The 17,014-nt window shown below is 40.2% G+C and overlaps 1 protein-coding gene across 2 annotated transcripts in view; it reads left to right on the top strand.

Annotated features, from left to right (window-relative positions):
- Nucleotides 1–97: 97 nt before the first annotated feature.
- Nucleotides 98–17,014, top strand: part of MCTP1 (multiple C2 and transmembrane domain containing 1) — a 140,986-nt gene continuing 124,069 nt past the window's right edge. Inside the window, exon 1 of one of the 2 annotated variants that reach the window (XM_081944917.1) lies at nt 98–1,155. In XM_081944917.1, the coding sequence (XP_081801043.1) occupies nt 424–1,155 (732 nt within the window). In that variant the 5' untranslated portion in view covers nt 98–423. The remainder of the gene's footprint in view (nt 1,156–17,014) is intronic. The other variant, XM_081944916.1, reaches the window with a different exon arrangement.

Raw genomic sequence — 17,014 nt, 5'->3', positions numbered from 1 at the left:
TGTTTAACAACGCCACCCGATAATCATTTTTTATTGTGCCCCACCCCTCCCCTGCAAAGCGAGTCTGCGCGGCCGGTGGAGACAGCCGACCTCCTAACCAGGAAAAGTCAGGCGCGTCAGACCAAAACTTCGGTAGCTCCCCTCGCTTCCTGCCATGCTCCGAGCCGCGGCTCCTCTGGTCGTGACTTCCGACGCACCGAGAGCGGGAGCCCTCCAGCCGCCCAGCCCCTGAGGCGGTCGCCAGCTGCGATAGCGAGCAAGTGCAACCTCTTCCTTCGGGCGGACTGGGCTGAAGCCGCCTCCGCCGCCGTTGCGCGCTGCTGCTGTTCCTGCCTCCGCGCTTGCAGCGGCAACGGGCGGCGGGGTTGGTGGAAAAGGCGGACGCGGCGGCGGAGGCGAAGGGAGGGAGGCGGGGAGAAGAGAATGGCGGCAGCCGAGGAACCCGGAGCGGCACCAGCAACAGGGAGCAGCAAGGCCGGCGAAGGGGAGCCGGCGTCGTCTTTCCAGAGCCGCCTGTGGAGGAGCCTGCAGCTGCGGGGCAAGGGCAAGGGCAGCAGCAAAGCGGGAGCCGAACGCCGCAGTGCGGACACCTCGCCGTCGCTTCCGCGGAGTCGCGCCGCGGAGCAGCCGGCCCAGGCGGACTTGTTAGCAGGGGGCGTCGTCGTCGGCGCCAGGTGGGGCGGCTTGAGGCGTCGAAAACACGTGCTGGACCGCGTCTTCTCGTCCTCTCAGCCCAACTTGTGCTGCTCCTCGGCAGAGCCCCTGGAGGGCGTGAGCGCCGAGGCCGGCTCTGCTCTGCGCCGCCTCCGCGAGCATCTCCTTCACCACCCTCAGGGCAAAGGGGGACAGCAGCAGCAACACGGCCAGGGGACCGACGACCCGCCCGCCTCTCCTTCCTCGGCCTCTTCGGCGGCTGCCCCCGAAAAGGAACGGGTAGTAGGCGGAGATGGAGCCCTCAAAACCGAGGCGCGGGAGGAGCCTCCGCAGCCGCCCCGACTCGGAGCTCACCTGTCCCATCAGAAGAGCTCTTCTCTGCCCGGGAACACCGCCTGCCTGGAGCAGTTCCTTCAAGACGCGCCCCCCAAGGGCAAAGCCAAAGGGCCGGAGGGCAGCGGCAGCCCGTCAGGGAGCCCTCGTTCTTCGAAGCTATTACAGGCAGGTGCTTTACGGTGTTTCTTTGCATTGTGGGAATGAAACAGATACTTGGTTTCTCAGTGGGTTTAAGATGTGTGGACAAGGTTGGCTGGGAAATCCTGGGAGTGAAAGGACCCACATCTTATTAAAGTTGGTGACTTAAAAAATAGTTGTTTCCCCAATAGTCTTTTTTTGGGTGGGTGGGTGGGGAAAGGGAATGGGATGCTGAGAAAAAAGATGGAAGTAATACAGCTGGTCCTCGACTTACAGCCCCAATTGAACCCAACATTTCTGCTGCTAAGTGAAACATTTGTGAAGTGAATTTTGCCCCATTTTACAACTTTTCTTGCCACGGTTGTTAAGTGAATCACTGCAGTTGTTAGTAACACAGTTGTTAAATAAATCTGGCTTCCCCACTGGCTTTGCTTGTCAGAAGGTCACAAAAGGTGATCATGTGAACCCAGCACATTGCAACCGTCATAAATATGAGTAGTTGCCATGCAGCTGGATTTTGATCATGTGACCATGGGAATGCTGCAACTGTTGTTCAGTTTGGAAAACTGTCATAAGTCAACATTTCAGTGTCATTGAAACTTTGGTCACTAAATGAACTGTTGTAAGTCTAGGTCTACCTGTACTGAGAAAACATAGAATTCCTGATGGAAAATACAGCTTTTTGACTGTCCATTAAAAATGTTGTGAGCAAGCTGCAACTATACCTATAGGACTGCCTCCAAATAAGTTGCTAGTCTCTATCTTTTTAGCTTTCCTGCTCTTTCTGTCCTTCCTGCCCTCCTCTAAATTATGCACTTTAAAACAATGTCATTTAATTTTTCTAGTGCAAAGGAAAGGATTTGTTTGTTTGTTTCACACCTGCCTATTTCCACTCCTAGACATCCTACACAAATCTAGGTTTTCTACTGGATATAGAGAAAAGGCTACAAATGCTTTTAGTGCCTCCAATATAAGAGGCATTTTATCATTGTGTTACAATTGCTGCCTGTGAGTTTCCTCTGGTTGTCTGGTTGGCTAATACAGCAAGTGAATGCTGACCTTATACCTCTGTCAAGTGTGATAGTCCTTACATGTAGGATGTACAGCTTGCTCTATTTTTAGCTTTAAAGAGGTTCAAAAATTCAGCGTTAACAAAGATATAATCTGAGTGCCTAACAGTATGTAATTCACCTGCATAGGTAACCTTTAAGAGAAGGGATTAGATAAATAATTATTTAGAATTTGTGAAATATTCATAAAAGTTCCTTATTTAGCCAGAATGTGTGGTAATATATCATATATGATTCATCCAAAGAACCAGTGGCATTTTAGTCAGGTGACCTAGCTTGCTCATCTTTCCTGTGAGTGAGATGAAACATTGCACACCTAGAATTCTTGGCTAGCCATGAACTCTTCAATTGATTTCCCCCCCTAACAGTATAGTGTCTAAGGCAGCCACCCGAAAGCATAACTTTCTGTTGCTTTGTAATCTACATACAGGTAATCTTACAACAGTTTGCTTAGTGTCAAGGTGGCACAGTGGTTAGAGTGCAGTACTGCAGGCTACTTCAGCTGACTGCTAGGTGCAGTTTGGCAGTTTGATTCCCACTGGCTCAAGGTTGACTCATTCTTCCATCCTTCTGAACTGGGTAAAATGAAGACCCAAATTGTTGGGGGCAATAGGTTGACTGTAAACAGCTTAGAGAGGGCTGTAAAAGCACTATGAAGGAGTATGTAAGCCTAAATGCTATTGCTAGTGTTACAGTGTTCGAAGTTATAATGGCACTGAAAAGGTGACATGACCGTTTTTTCACACTTATGACCGCTGCAGCATCCCCATGGTCACATGATTTACATTCGGATGCTTGACAACTAAAATTTATGACATTTGCAGTGTCTCAGGGTCATGTCATACCCTTTTGCCAACTTCTGACCAGCAAAATCAATGGGGAAACGAGATTCACCTAATCTTGTATGTTACTAATTTAACAACTGCAGTGATTCACTTAACAACTATGGCAAGAAAGGTCATAAAATGGGGCAAAACTCAACAAATTTCTCACTTAGCAACATAAATTTTGGGCTCAAATGTGGCCATAAGTTATGAATTATCTGTATAGACATTTTGTCTTGTCTTTTGCAATTGAACTGCAGCTGAACATTTAGGTTTCTTGACTGGGCATTGATTTTTAATTTATTTAAAAGCAACAAGATGGAAATCCATATTGCAGGTCATGAGACATCATTGAAGGACCTTGCAAGGTTTGTTTGGTTGCCCCTGCTGGTGAAAGGGCCCAGCTGGAAATGATTGGGCAACCTGCACCAGTCTAACTGAGAGTTCCTAGACTATGATTGTGTCTACATTCACAAAACAAGCACTGAAGAAAGAAAATAAGTTTATATAATACCTGAGGCAAATCAAATCCATGCCTCCGTGAAATGTGCAGACGTAGCCTCAGTGTTGTTCAGAGTGCTGCAAAGTATTTTTATGTAAGTGCTAACAAATTGCCCAAGTAAAATTTAAATCAGTAGATGCCCTTGGATAATCTGTATTTCAGATGAAATATTTTCGCTTTTAAATATGCTTCTTCCTTACAACCTTAAATCTACATATTTATTGCTGATAACATAGCGGTCCCCAGAATTGTTAGAAGTCATCAGATGGCAGCTGAAAGGTTGCTTTCTGGCAGCATTATTAGTCATGCCCTAATTCTTAGCACATTGACTTGGAAGTAAGCCCAGTTGATTGCAGGAGTACCTGCTCGTAGACGTAAATAAGGTTATATCTATACTTTGTGGCATTGTTTTGTTAATGATGTTACCTGTTATGAATTAAATTTTATTTGCAGACCTAGCCATGTATATTTTACAACTTTGAGTTTTCCTTCTGTCACATTATAACCATATTCCTGTGGATTACGTGATTTAGCCTAATTAGTATAATTAAAAAGAAAGCAAATATTGAAGATTTTGGTATATTTTTAAAAAACCTACCAGTGTAAGATGGACAGCATAGAAGAGTCAAATGAAACAATGTAGTAGGACAGTGCCTTGATGTTATCGTATGATAAAGGTATTCTTTTTAAATAATTGGTACTAGTTGCATTGTCTGGTTTTTGGAATAATCCTGTTCTCGCAAACATAATTTATTACCCCTTTTGTTTATCCCTAATGCCTGTGTGGTTACAAAAATCAATAATAGCAACTGCATTTATGCACTTTTTATTTTTGTGGAGATAACTTGATAGCTGAATGCGTAAACATCTTGCAAGTCTTTTTGGAACCTTTGTATGCATTGTCAAAGCAATGGGAGTTGGATTTCAATTATTACTTCTCTAAACTTAAAAAAGAAGGTTGCGAGAATAGCAAGTCTGTGCATATATATCCATGTAATTTACTTAGTTTTAGTAGGTGTACAAAGATAATATTAATTACATGGCTTTATAAATGAAGTGACTTTGGATGCTAATTACAAGGAGAAAGGAACTCTAAAATGTTCTGTTTTTGACACTATATAGTAACAGACCTGACTAGGTACAATACATAACATGGCATAAAGCCCAATAATATATCTAGGAATGGAATGTGGGAGCAATGTGGATCAAGAATAAAAATTGAATTTATAAAGTAAAACTTCACCTTCAGTACTTTCAAATAATTACTTTTACCATTTATGAATGTACATAATTATATAACTTCTATAAAAATGATACAAATTAAATAAAAGATAGAATAAAAATGGACACAAGTCACATAATTTGACTTTGAGTGAGAGTGAAGTTTGAATAGAAATTATATCTATTATACCCTGTTAAATTGAATTTCTTGTTACTTCTTAGTCTCTCGAAATGAGATTTCCTGGAACTTGTTTCTCTACTCTTTTCTTTAGAAATATTTAATTTAAGAAAATATAGTTAAGAAGTCTAGCTGATATTATAGCTGATATAGAGTAATAGTCCAACTCTATTAATTTGCCACTCAAATAAATGGTTAACTTGGGAACAGTTAAATAATCTTATTCTATGGGTACAAGCAAGTTCTCTGAGTGAAAATGGAAGCATATATTATTCTAGGATAATACTTCATAAATCTGATTAAATTAACATGCTTCATGGAAAGTTAATATTTATTGCAGGATTTTGCAGTAAGCCTGTAAAATGAAATGTTATTGGCAGCATGTTTATTGCTGACAAGATTTGGTTTCATACTGTAATCTCAGGTTTCCATAAAGCAGCACATGATAACAAAAAGTTGTTAAAAGCAGCAAGCTCTAATTATCCTGAAATTGGCAATGAAGTCTTTGCTCAAAATGCATAATTGAAATTCATCCTGTTCTCCAAAAAATTATAGGCAAATATTTTTATATAAGTATACCAAATTTCTGCTTCTTTTAATTGAACATATCAATTTTAAGTGATTGTTGTTGTTGTTAGTTGCAAAGTCGTGTCCGACTCATAGTGACCCCATGGACAATGTTCCTCCAGGCCTTCTTGTCTCTACCATACTCTGGAGTCCATTTAAGCTCACACCTACTGCTTCGGTGATTCCATCCAGCCACCTTATTCTCTGTTGTCCCCATTTCTTTTGCCCTCAATCTTTCCCAGCATTAGGCTCTTCTCCATTGAGTTCTTCTTTCTCATTAGGTGGCCAAAGTATTTGAGTTTCATCTTCAGGATCTGGCCTTCTAAAGAGCAGTCAGGGTTGATCTCCTCTAGGACTGACTGATTTGATCGCCTTGCAGTCCAAGGGACCGTAGGAGTATTCTCCAGCACCTTAGTTCAAAGGCCTCAATTCTTCGGCGCTCAGTCTTTCTTATGATCCAACTTTCACAGCCATTGCAACTCGATAAACCATAGGCTTCACTATAAGCACTTTTTTAAAAAAATAATTTTTATTGAACAGTTTTTTTCCAGTTTTATAACACCATTGTCATCTTTGCAATATTTCCACATCGGTATACCTCCATTATACCATTTCCCCCTTTATATCCATACAGGTGTACATATGCTTCTTTTATACATCTTAATCTACTAATGTACTAATTTAAATACAATACTTTTATATAAGCACTTTTGTTTGCATTTTAAGTAATAGAACTTCTCAAAAGCAAAATCTTAGACCTGAGTAGACTGTTCCTTTTTCCTCACGTTTGTACTTTGTTAACCTTTAATTTTTGGCTCAATAATAATGGTTTCTAGACTTTAGGATCACAGATTTCAACGTTGAAGCGGTTGGTTTGGTGAGGCCTGGCTTTTTAAGTTTAAGGTTTGATGGAGTGGTATTTTATGTTTTGATCTTTAAAAACAACATGGAAGACACAGCAAAGAAAAAAAACCACAATAAGACGAAACAAAACACAGAACATACATGACAATATATAGTAATTTTACAGCTTTCTCTATCGGCTTTAGAGTGGTATTTTAAATTCATTATTTGTTGTATTTAAATATGCCTTCCTACTTCATTGAATATTAAAAAATTATAATCAGTAATTAAAATATATAGAAAATATCTTTTAAAATTGAAACAAGTGCTTAAGTTAGCTATTAAAAGTCTCCTCTTTTGTAGGCAGAGAAGGAATCAAGTTTCAAGAGAAGTATATTTCACAGATTTGGAGCCTAGCATTCTTCTAAGCAGCAGATAAAGAACCCTCTAATTGAGAGAGGCATTTTCAGAATGATCCCTTCTGAAAATTTTTGCATTCAAATGTGCTTGCAATGGATTGGTCAGTCGTACAATTAGACCCATAGTTACTTAAGGTTTAAATGATTAAATGATATAACTTAAAGTATATTCTACCCACAACATCACTGTATACTACATTGATTTACCCTTGGTAGAAGGATTTTTTTCCATGAGAAAATTTATAGAAGTATTAATGCTCATTTGTATTCGGCCTCCTCATTTTGTCACATGTATAGATATAACCAGAAGCTAAAATATGATAAGGAATATGGGAGTTACCAATTCAAAAGAGGTAAGTAAAGATCTCCAGAAAATAATGCAATCTTGGAATAAGAAGCGAAATTTGCAGGAGAGATTGCATGCATTGTCTTGCATAAGACTGATGAAAGAACCAGAAGACATGGTTTTGTCATCTGATGTAGAGATCTGGTGAGGTTGGTGGAATGCCAGCTAAGTGGTTGTATTTTCAGGAAAAAGATGGTGTCTCCTGCTGGTTATGTTTTTATGAGTTCAATAATTTTATTTTTGATTATTTTTGTGGTTATGTTTGGTTAATTTTGTATTATTTTCTGGATTTTTAACTTTGTAAGCTGCCCAGAGTTGGGAGATGGGCAGCTGTATAAAATAGCTATGCCAAATAAAAACTTGACTATATGACTGGCTTTCCTTTTCTGTATCAATTTTAATCAGCACGAACGAGGCAAATCTATGAAAGAACTTGAACATAACAATTTTCACCATCTATTTTCAGGGTTCCTTTTCAATTTGCTAAACTGTTGCATGCAAAATGTTACAGTTATAAATAGACTTATAAGCAGTAATTACAGTACAGATGTTCTATTCATTTCATATAAGCAGTTAGATCTAGAACTGAATACTGCCACTAGGGTAATCAAACTTGGTATTCTGCACATAACCAATATACAAGAAGGTACTTATTTTCTTTCTGGAATATATTCATGTTAGATAGGTTGATTAGCAATGAATGGAAAGGATGTGTTTTTGAGAAAGAAAACACTGAGTGATAGAGCACTACGTATATTGTTGCTCTTCCATTCTGTAGCTTAGAATTCTATTCTCACTGTACCGACATTTTGACAGAGTTTGTTTGTCTGTTTATTTTCTATTCAAGTAGCTGTAAATTTGTAATTGATTTTCATTATGATTATGATCTTGAGGTGGGAAACAAAATCTAGTAAAAGCAATAAAATTGTGCAAAATTTCAACACTTATACACACCCAAAATAAGAAAAAGATAGCAATAACAAAATACAGATTCAATTGTAGGTGTTGAAAATTTATAAACATATGTTTTAAAAGTTATTTGGAAGTAAGATCCAGTGAGACTTTATAATAAACAGGATAGGGTTGATAAATCCAAGGAGCATAGACAACATAGTTATTAGTGTGGATAGATGTAAAAATAGCTTTCTGCCAAGGATGAAACTTTGAACCAGGTTTCTCATAAAAGACAATATGGTGATGTATTTTTACATGGTACAATCTGTAATGCATGTGCTAACAGTGCAAACAGACTGGTGGTGATGGGAGGTGATTTCTCAAAACTTAAACGAGTTAAGTTTTTTTTCTTTCATTTAAGAATTATTGGCTCTTAAAAATCACATTAATTTCCAATGGAGTTGAATGGAATTTGTTTAACATAAATTCCAATGGTAGAGCTGAGCTGAAACGTTTATCAATCTTTACAAAAATCTTATTTGGGAGAAGAAAAAAGGAAAGTTTTTGTATAGAGGCTCCTAGAAATGCATAATAGTTTTCCTGTTTTAAAAAAGTATGTCCAGTTGATTGAATTTTGTGACGTTAATTCACTGCTTGACAGTTGTGCATAAAAAGATGTATGATATCAATAAGATAGCAGGACAATAATAGCAAAACAAATTGACATTATCCTAAAAGTACCTGTGATCATTAGTAGATGAATTAGGAAAAGTGTCCGGTACCTGTATGCTTAGAACAAAACAGTAATTGCAATGTTTTGACCCACAATCTCTTAATTGTAGCATTTGAGTTAGATTTCAGGAATATCATTGACTGAAATGAGTTTCCTTATAATGGTGAAAAAACTGTATATGGATCATTTAATTATGATAGATTTCAACACAGCACTATCAGAATAATTCTTCCATCTAACACTTCAGATAAAAATGCATGTAGGTTTTGCAGCTTCCCCTTCATGCTTTTAAAAAGACTATTCTGAATTTTTGGTTGGACTCAAATCAAAGGTTATAGAGTAGAGCTATAGCTGTGGAATCAGCCCAGATACAAAGCTAAAATAGCTGAATAAGTTAAATAAATAAATTTAAAATAAAATGAATTAAAGTAAAATGTGCTAACATGTGAAGTGAATACAAAGCATATATTTGTCCAGAGTACTTGTCAAAAAACTGGATTTTAAGAAACAAGATTTGTTCCCTAATTTTACACATTTTTTTTTCTAAAAAAAGCATGTAAAATCAAGGACAGATGCCTAAGTTCAGAGCAATAATAAGTGATTATATAAGATCAGAATGACAAAGGGTAATCAAAATATTATTACGTGTCAAATATTGCAAAGAGAACAGTGGCTCATATGGGAATGTTCATTACTAAACATATTTGAAGTCTACTCTTAACATAAGAACAAGTATTTTATAAATACAATTGTACAACTGTTACTGATATATTCATCTGGGCATACATTTCGTTTGAATGGCTGCGTGGATCAGTGATTGGTTGCTGATAAAAATCAGGAGTTGGGGGTTGGGTTTACGTAAAAGAGATTTCTTGGTGACATTCACTTTGCATCATCCGTGTGGATGACAATCTGCAATGGTTATTGAGGTCAAGTAGACTAGAATTGCATGTAAAAATTGTGCACATGTTTTCTGATTATTTGGTTAAAAATTGTTTATTTTTCATGTATGTCTTGCTTTTAGTCTAAGGAGCTTCCCATTGTAAATATATTTGAATCCTGATATCTTTAATAATATCATGCTGGCTTCTAACAGCAGTGTAATTAGGATAACAGTCTAGCCAGATGCTGTTGAACAGATTTTTTGATTTTTTTTCATCTTCAGTCTGACAGGTGCAATTTAAAGCTTAAGTTCTTGGCTCATGTGTAGCAACTTACACTAAAAACACCTTCTTGAACTTACTCAGTTCAGTAGAAAAAGCATCTGGTATGATTTTTAATTAAAATATTATATTTGCTGATGTTGGATTTATGATGATATGCATCAGTGATCAGGCATAGTCAGTTATCTATATTTTGGCTACTAAGGATAGCAAGCTGTGCTAAATTATGAACTGGTGATAAGGGTGTATGGAGTAGAAATGAAAAGCCTTTAAAAAGGGCAATAAATAAAAATTTGCAGAGTGTGAAAGGGGATGGAAGGGGAGAAAATCAAGGCATTGATTGATGATTGATTGATTATGGGCCATCAAGTCTTTGTCAACTTTAGCAGCCACATAGATTTTCTTCATGACCATCTATTCCTAAATTGGAACAATTAACTTTTCCAAAGCTGCTCATCGCTGCTATAACTGAGTTTATTAACTTGTTCCTGATGTTTCTTTCCTTCCACCTTTCCCATCCCACTCTTTGCATGAGGTACTCCAGTAGGATAATTGGAGCCTGTTCATTTGTGCTCCAAGTGAGAACTCTGGATTGATTTGTTCGATGCTTGGGTTTGTTTTTTTTACTGTTCATTGCATTCTCAGTTTCCTACATTGTGACTTCCAACTCCAAATTTTGCTTCCATAGAGTATCATGGGGAATACCATGGCTTGCAGGATTCTGATCTTTTAGGTGTAGACACATTATAGCAGTTAAATCAAGGAACTAAAAGATCCCAGCATACCATATTTTTCTGACTATAAGACGCACTGGAGTATAAGACGCTCCATGATTTTGAAGTAAATTTTTGCACTCTGCAGGCCTCCCAAACCCTCTGCACGCCTCGTTTTTTGCCCCCCCAAAAAAAGAGCATTCAGAGGCTTTGGGAGGTTTGTAGAGTGCTCCTGGGGGCTGGAGGGCCAAAACCGTGCAAAACTGGCCCGTTTTTTGCTTGTTTTTGCCCTCCCCAGCCCCCAAGAGCACTCTACAAGCCTCCCAAAGCCTCTGCATGCTCTTTTTTTTTTGCAAGCCTCCCAAACCCTCTGCACATCCTTTTTTTCAAAGAGGGCGGGGTCAATATTCCCTCTATTTTTTTTTCAGTGTGTGCAGAAAAGTATAGTGTTTGAGCGGCACATTTTCATGCCTGAGCACCTGATTTTTTTAGCCATAATTGCCATCAGAGCAGATGTTGGAGAGGGGGGCAAGGAGGAAAAGGATCCCCTCCCTCTCCCTCAGACCCCTAGGAAGGAAGGGAAGGGAGGGGGAGGGAAAGGAAAGGAAATGGGAAAGAAGAAAAGGAAAGGAAATGGAAAAGAAGGAAATGAAAAAGGATAGGAAATCCAGAAAGGGAAAGGAAAGAGTGGAAAGGACTGGTACTGCTCAAAAATCAAGTCTCAAAGTCCCATGAGCCCCTTTGGCTCAGACAGTCCAATTCCATGCCGGTTCCCTCTCTCCCAAAAGCGAAGGGATCGCAGAAAGACTGCCCAGTCCAGAATGGGGCTTCAGACGACGCAATGCCTGAGAAACCCCGGATGTGCAGAGAAAAGCAGGCTACAACCAGCGAATCATGTTTTCCTAGGAACCAACGAAGCCCCATAGGGCCAATGGAAATTCTCCCTTCTGCAGCATCATCTGTCTCCGGGCAGAGTCTTTCTTGATTTCACCAATCACAGATGGAACAGAGAGTTCGGTGCAGAGAGAGAGAAGGGAGGGAGGGGGGATATTTTCAGTCATATTTTAAGACATTAAAAAACACTGTGCTGCAGTTTGAAACTTCTGCACGGCATTATTTTGTTATGTGCGTGGCCTAGGCAAGCAGCTTAGAGGGAACATTGGGCGGGGTTTTGGTAGGCCAAAAATGCTGCATTCAGTGTATAAGACACACCCAGATTTTCACCCACTTTTTGGGGGGAGAAAGGTGCATCTTATATGCCGAAAAATATGGTAGTTATTCATAAAGTGTAGCTTTTATTATATATGTACTAATGCTCAGAATGAAAAATAAGAGGAGCTACAATTTTACTGTAGATGAGCAAATAGTATTAAATGAAGTCTGATGGAATGATTCCTATGTTAGGACTACAACAATTGAAAGACGCAACAGAAATCCTTTTATGCGGTTCTTGCTTTCATTTATTTCAGACACCTATGTGTGTATTGCCTTTTTTGCTTAAATTATTCACTTCTCGTTTTTTATATTCATCATCATCAACTTCATACAACGTCAACCACAAACTGATGAGTCAGTTTGGTCTAGTAGTTAGAGTACCAGGTTAGAAAGCAAGAGACTAAGTTCAAGTCCTGACTTAACCATGAAAGCTAGTTGGAAAACTTCGGGCCAATTATTCTCTCTTAGCCCAACTTAAACCAAGGATATTATTGTGGGAAAATAGGAAGAGGAAGATGTGTTGGATATCTTCCGTTACCTTGAGTTATTTGTAAAAATAAAAAGGTGGGTAGATAACTAACTAGCCAACTCAATTAGTCTTCTTCTTGACCTTCCTTTTAACCTTCTTTTACATACATACAGTACATTCATAAATACAATGATCTATGAGATTTTCATTCATTCTCTCAATATGACCAAACTTCCTTGATGTATTTCTTTCATATTGGTCCTTTCCCTTTTGTTCACTTAGTTTATATTTATTGATGTACCATTCATTCCCTATCATGTATTGTTTTATCATACACAATTTCCAATTATCCCATCCCCATTTCCTAGATAACCCATTTTCTCTGTATTTGGTTAATAATGCTTTTTCTGACATAGCCAACTTCCACATCCTTATAAAAAGCAGGCATGTTTGTCTGCACGACCAAATGCAATTTAAAATTGATATGGAATTCATTGCAGTCAAAATATTAAATTACTGTAAATTTATTAAGTAAATAACTGTTAAATCAAAAATTACAAATACTTTCTACTTCTAAAAAATCATAAAAGATAATGTTAAGTCGTCGAGGCTATGACGCCATTGACTATCATTGGCCCTGGTTGGTTGAGACGTGAGCAGCCAGCTGGCGGGAGAATGCAGCCATTCTATTGGTTCAGCGTCTGACAGCTCTAGTATAAAAGGGCTGTCAGCTGTCAAATGTTGCTGTTTTCCAGTTCGGTTGCTGAGTTTCACCCCTATTATATATGGCAGCATAAGCTGTCTGTCCTTAACGGGTGCCTGTTACGTGGCAATAGGACAGTAGCTCCCCCAAAGCTTAGGTCACTAATTTTAAGTTGCCTGCACACTGTTCACTTGGGCATTGTCCGCATGAAGGCTTTGGGCCGAAGCTACGTGTGGTGGCCCAAGATTGACCAGGAAATAGAAAATTGGATAGCCACCTGCCAGCAGTGCCAGCAATTTAGACCGGCTCCCCCTTCTGTGCCCATCAGGGAATGGGACATGCCTCGGGCTCCATGGACATGAGTCCATTTTACTTCACCAGCCTGTTCTTAGGGCAGAACTTCTTGGTCTTCGTAGATGCCTACTCGAAGTGGGTGGAGTTGGCACTCATGCCCTCCACCACTTCTGAGGCTGTAATTGGGGTGCTGGGGAGGCTATTCGCGAACCATGGGTTGCCTGACGTGGTGGTGACTGGGCCCCAGTTCATGTCGACACCCTTCCAGATGTTTTTAGGCCAGCATGGCATACGACATGCCCCGACGGCCCCGTTCCACCTGGCCGGAAATGGCCTGGCAGAACGAACCGTCCGGTTGGTTAAGGAGGCATTGGGCCATCTGGAGCCAGGGAATTGCATAACAAACTGTCCCAATATCTCCTGGCAAAGCATACAACCCCGTGCCCAATCACCAAGCAAAGTCCCGCAGAACGGTTTATGGGTCATCGGCTCCGGACAACCCTAGACCAACTACACCCCGGATATGCAGCAGAGAAAAGCTCCCTCGCAGACGACTCCACACGGGCCTTTAATGTGGGAGACCCAGTCTATGCCCAAAACTATGGGGCCAAACCTAGGTGGCTTCCCGGACAAATCACGCAACTAACTGGACCCTACTCTTATAGGGTCCAGCTCAGTGATGGGCGAATGTGGTGCTGACACATCAATCAGCTCAGACGGCGAGCCACCAGAGCAGCAGACCAGCACCCGGTGCAGGCCCAATCCTGTCCCGGGGAACTAATATCGACAGAGACTGCTCCAGCACAGACGGAGCCACACGCAACACCCCCCACCGATGCGTTCTTGTCGCCAGGCTTACCTGAGAATCCGGTCAGTCCCGCGGCGGTCAAGTTTCCCGCCGACTCAGCTGCGCAGTCTCCTGCTGTTCCATAGGACTCTCCATCAGTTTCTCCTCCTTTGGCCACCGCTCCTGAACTAAGACGATTGGGGTGGAGCCGACGCCAGCTGGCATACTTGGCTGACTACGCATGTGCTAACTGGAAGGAGAGGGGTGTTAAGTCCTCGAGGCTACGACGCCATTGACTATCATTGCCAGCCCCTGATTGGTTGAGACGCGAGTAGCCAGCTGGCGGGAGAATGCAGCCATTCTATTGGTTCAGCGTCTGACAGCTCTAGTATAAAAGGGCTGTCAGCTGTCAAATGTTGCTGTTTGCTGCTTCGAGGTTTGCCTTACATTTTTACCATGTTAAACTGTTAATAAAGGTTGTGTTAGCTTCAACCTGCCTTGTCTCAGTTCCTGCCTGCCTCATTCTCCCTACAGAACAGATAACTTTCCTTTGCATTAAATATTAAGGGCATTCAGAATCTTGGTGTTAGTTTTGGTTCATTTCAGAAATATTTGAGAGTTACTGAATGTAAGAAACACATTCATTAAGATAATCAGTCATATGCTTTATAGATGTGCAGATGTCCAGAAACAGATTAGCATTCATATCTTTGTGCATGGAAACATCTTTATTTTATTATAAGAAACAAAGGGAAAAAATTTGTACAAAAAGTTTGTACATTCCCACAAAGAAAAGTCTGAGAACACTTCAAAAAGTTTTTTTATCTGAAATATGATAAAACATGGCTGTCGCTGTAGATAAGACAATGCTAATTACACAAAAAGATAAAATACAGAAACTAGTGGTTGGGTACAAAGAGCCATTTTGGCTAAAGTGCTGGTCTAGAAACCAGCAGACTGTGAGTTCTGGGTCTCTCTTAGGTGGGTAAGGCAGCTGGGAGATCTTGGGCCAGTCACCTATACTCAATTTTCCGAAGAAGGCAATGGCAAACCATTTCCAAAATCTTTCCAAGGAAACTTCAGGGACCTGTCACCAGGTAATCTCTGGGAGTACCCTGACTCAAACACACAAAAAGAAAAAAAAATGAAAAGAGAAAAAGGTAAGGAAAGAAGGAAGGAAGGTTTAACATATTTGTATAATGTTTAATGAACTTTTTAGATGGAATAGTTGTGGCAGTGGATAACACTATTTTATAGTAACATGCCATATTTTTCGGACTATAAGATGCACTGGAGTATAAGACGCAACATGATTTTGAAGAGGTAAATTTAAAAAAAAGGTTTTGCACTCTGCAGACCTCCGAAACCCCTTGCACGCCTTGTTTTTTGCAAAAACAAAGGGGTGCAGAGCTTTGGGAGGCTTGTAGAGTGCTCCTGGGGGCTAGGGGGGGCAAAAATCAGCAAAAAATGGCCCATTTCTTTACAAAAATGGCCCATTTTTTTCCAAAGAAGGCATGCAGAGGGTTTGGGAGACTTGTAGAATTCTCCTGTGGTTCGGGGGGCAAAATGGCCTGTTTTTTGCTCGTTTTTGCCCTCCCCAGCCTCCTTTGGAATTTACAAACACAAGACGTGGTGTTGGCCATTTGTTTGCCTGGCTTCAGAAAAGCATTGCACAGTTCAAAAAAATCATGGGGAATAATGGCTATTAGCCCAGATAGCAATATAACTACCTCTGAAGGCCATCTGTTGAGAGTGGACTAGGGAACATCCTTGTGCAGTTGGCTGGCCATTGTGAGACAGACTGTTGGACTAGAAGCGCCAAGAGTCTAATCCAGCAGGGCTCTGCTCAGGTTCTTAATATGGAGAAAGGGTTCCTTTGTAGTTGATGGATTCTAGTATGTTCTGAAAATTACGCATTTGGTTTCCATCATAAAGTCTTCAACTCATTGGGTTCACCTTTTTAAAAAATAAATGTTGCTTACTTAATTTATATGAAATTAAATTAAATTGCATAAGGTGATAAAGCAACAAATAACAATCTGGCAATAACAGATTTCAGAGACTTTGTTAAAAATAGGTTGATTTAGCATTATCCTCTTCAATGATTAATATAGTTTTGCATAGTTAAACAGTTTGGCAGGGGAAATCTTGTACAAACTTAAATAGCAAATTCAGTTTAAATAATGGATTTATATGCAGTAAACCTTGGGGCTTCCTTACTATTTGTTTTTACAGCTGAATAAAATGCTATGGAGACAATAATTACTTTGTTTATTTATTTATTTAATTTCTTTAATTAAATTTTTAAACCGCGCCCTTTCCTAAACAGGACTCGGGGCGGTGTACAGTCATATTAAAACAGTATAATACAAAATATAGATATACATTCAATATAGGTCATTCCAGAGGGTTGGGCCCATCACAGAGAAGGCTCTGCTCCTGGGCGCCGCTGTCAGTGCAGAATTTTGTATTAGTGAGAGGGAGAAAAATTAGTTGCATAATTATATTTGGGGCTTGTGCCCCCCCTCTCCCTCTCCCTCCCTCTCTCCCTCTCTCTCTCTCTCTTAAAGAATATTGTCAATTCTAAGGTGCCACTACTTAATTGGCTTCTTGTTTTAATATTGTGGCTCTCGCCCTTCACAAAACATGTATGTAGACATTGTAAGAGGAGGGTGTTGTTAATCTATGACAGGGGTGTCAAACTCGATTTCTTTGAAGCCATATCAGGGTTGTGTTTGACCTCAAGGGGACGGTGGGCGTGGCCATGGTGGCCATGGCCAGCTTGACATCATTCATGTTAGGAGTGCCTGTGGTGACCTGAGTGTTCTGTCAGCGAAAACGGGCCCCGAGCTCCATTTTCTGTTGTGACAGCCTCCTGCAACTCACTATGAGTGAAAACAGAGCTGGAGAGGACTGCCCGTGGCCCCCATGAGCTCTATTTTCAG

Source organism: Natrix helvetica, assembly GCF_964273705.1.
Source record: "Natrix helvetica genome assembly, chromosome: 2".
In the NCBI taxonomy this organism is placed as follows: Eukaryota; Metazoa; Chordata; class Lepidosauria; order Squamata; family Natricidae; genus Natrix; species Natrix helvetica.
The sequence above is the reverse complement of the archived record's forward strand: the minus strand, read 5'-3'. Positions and strand labels throughout refer to the sequence as shown.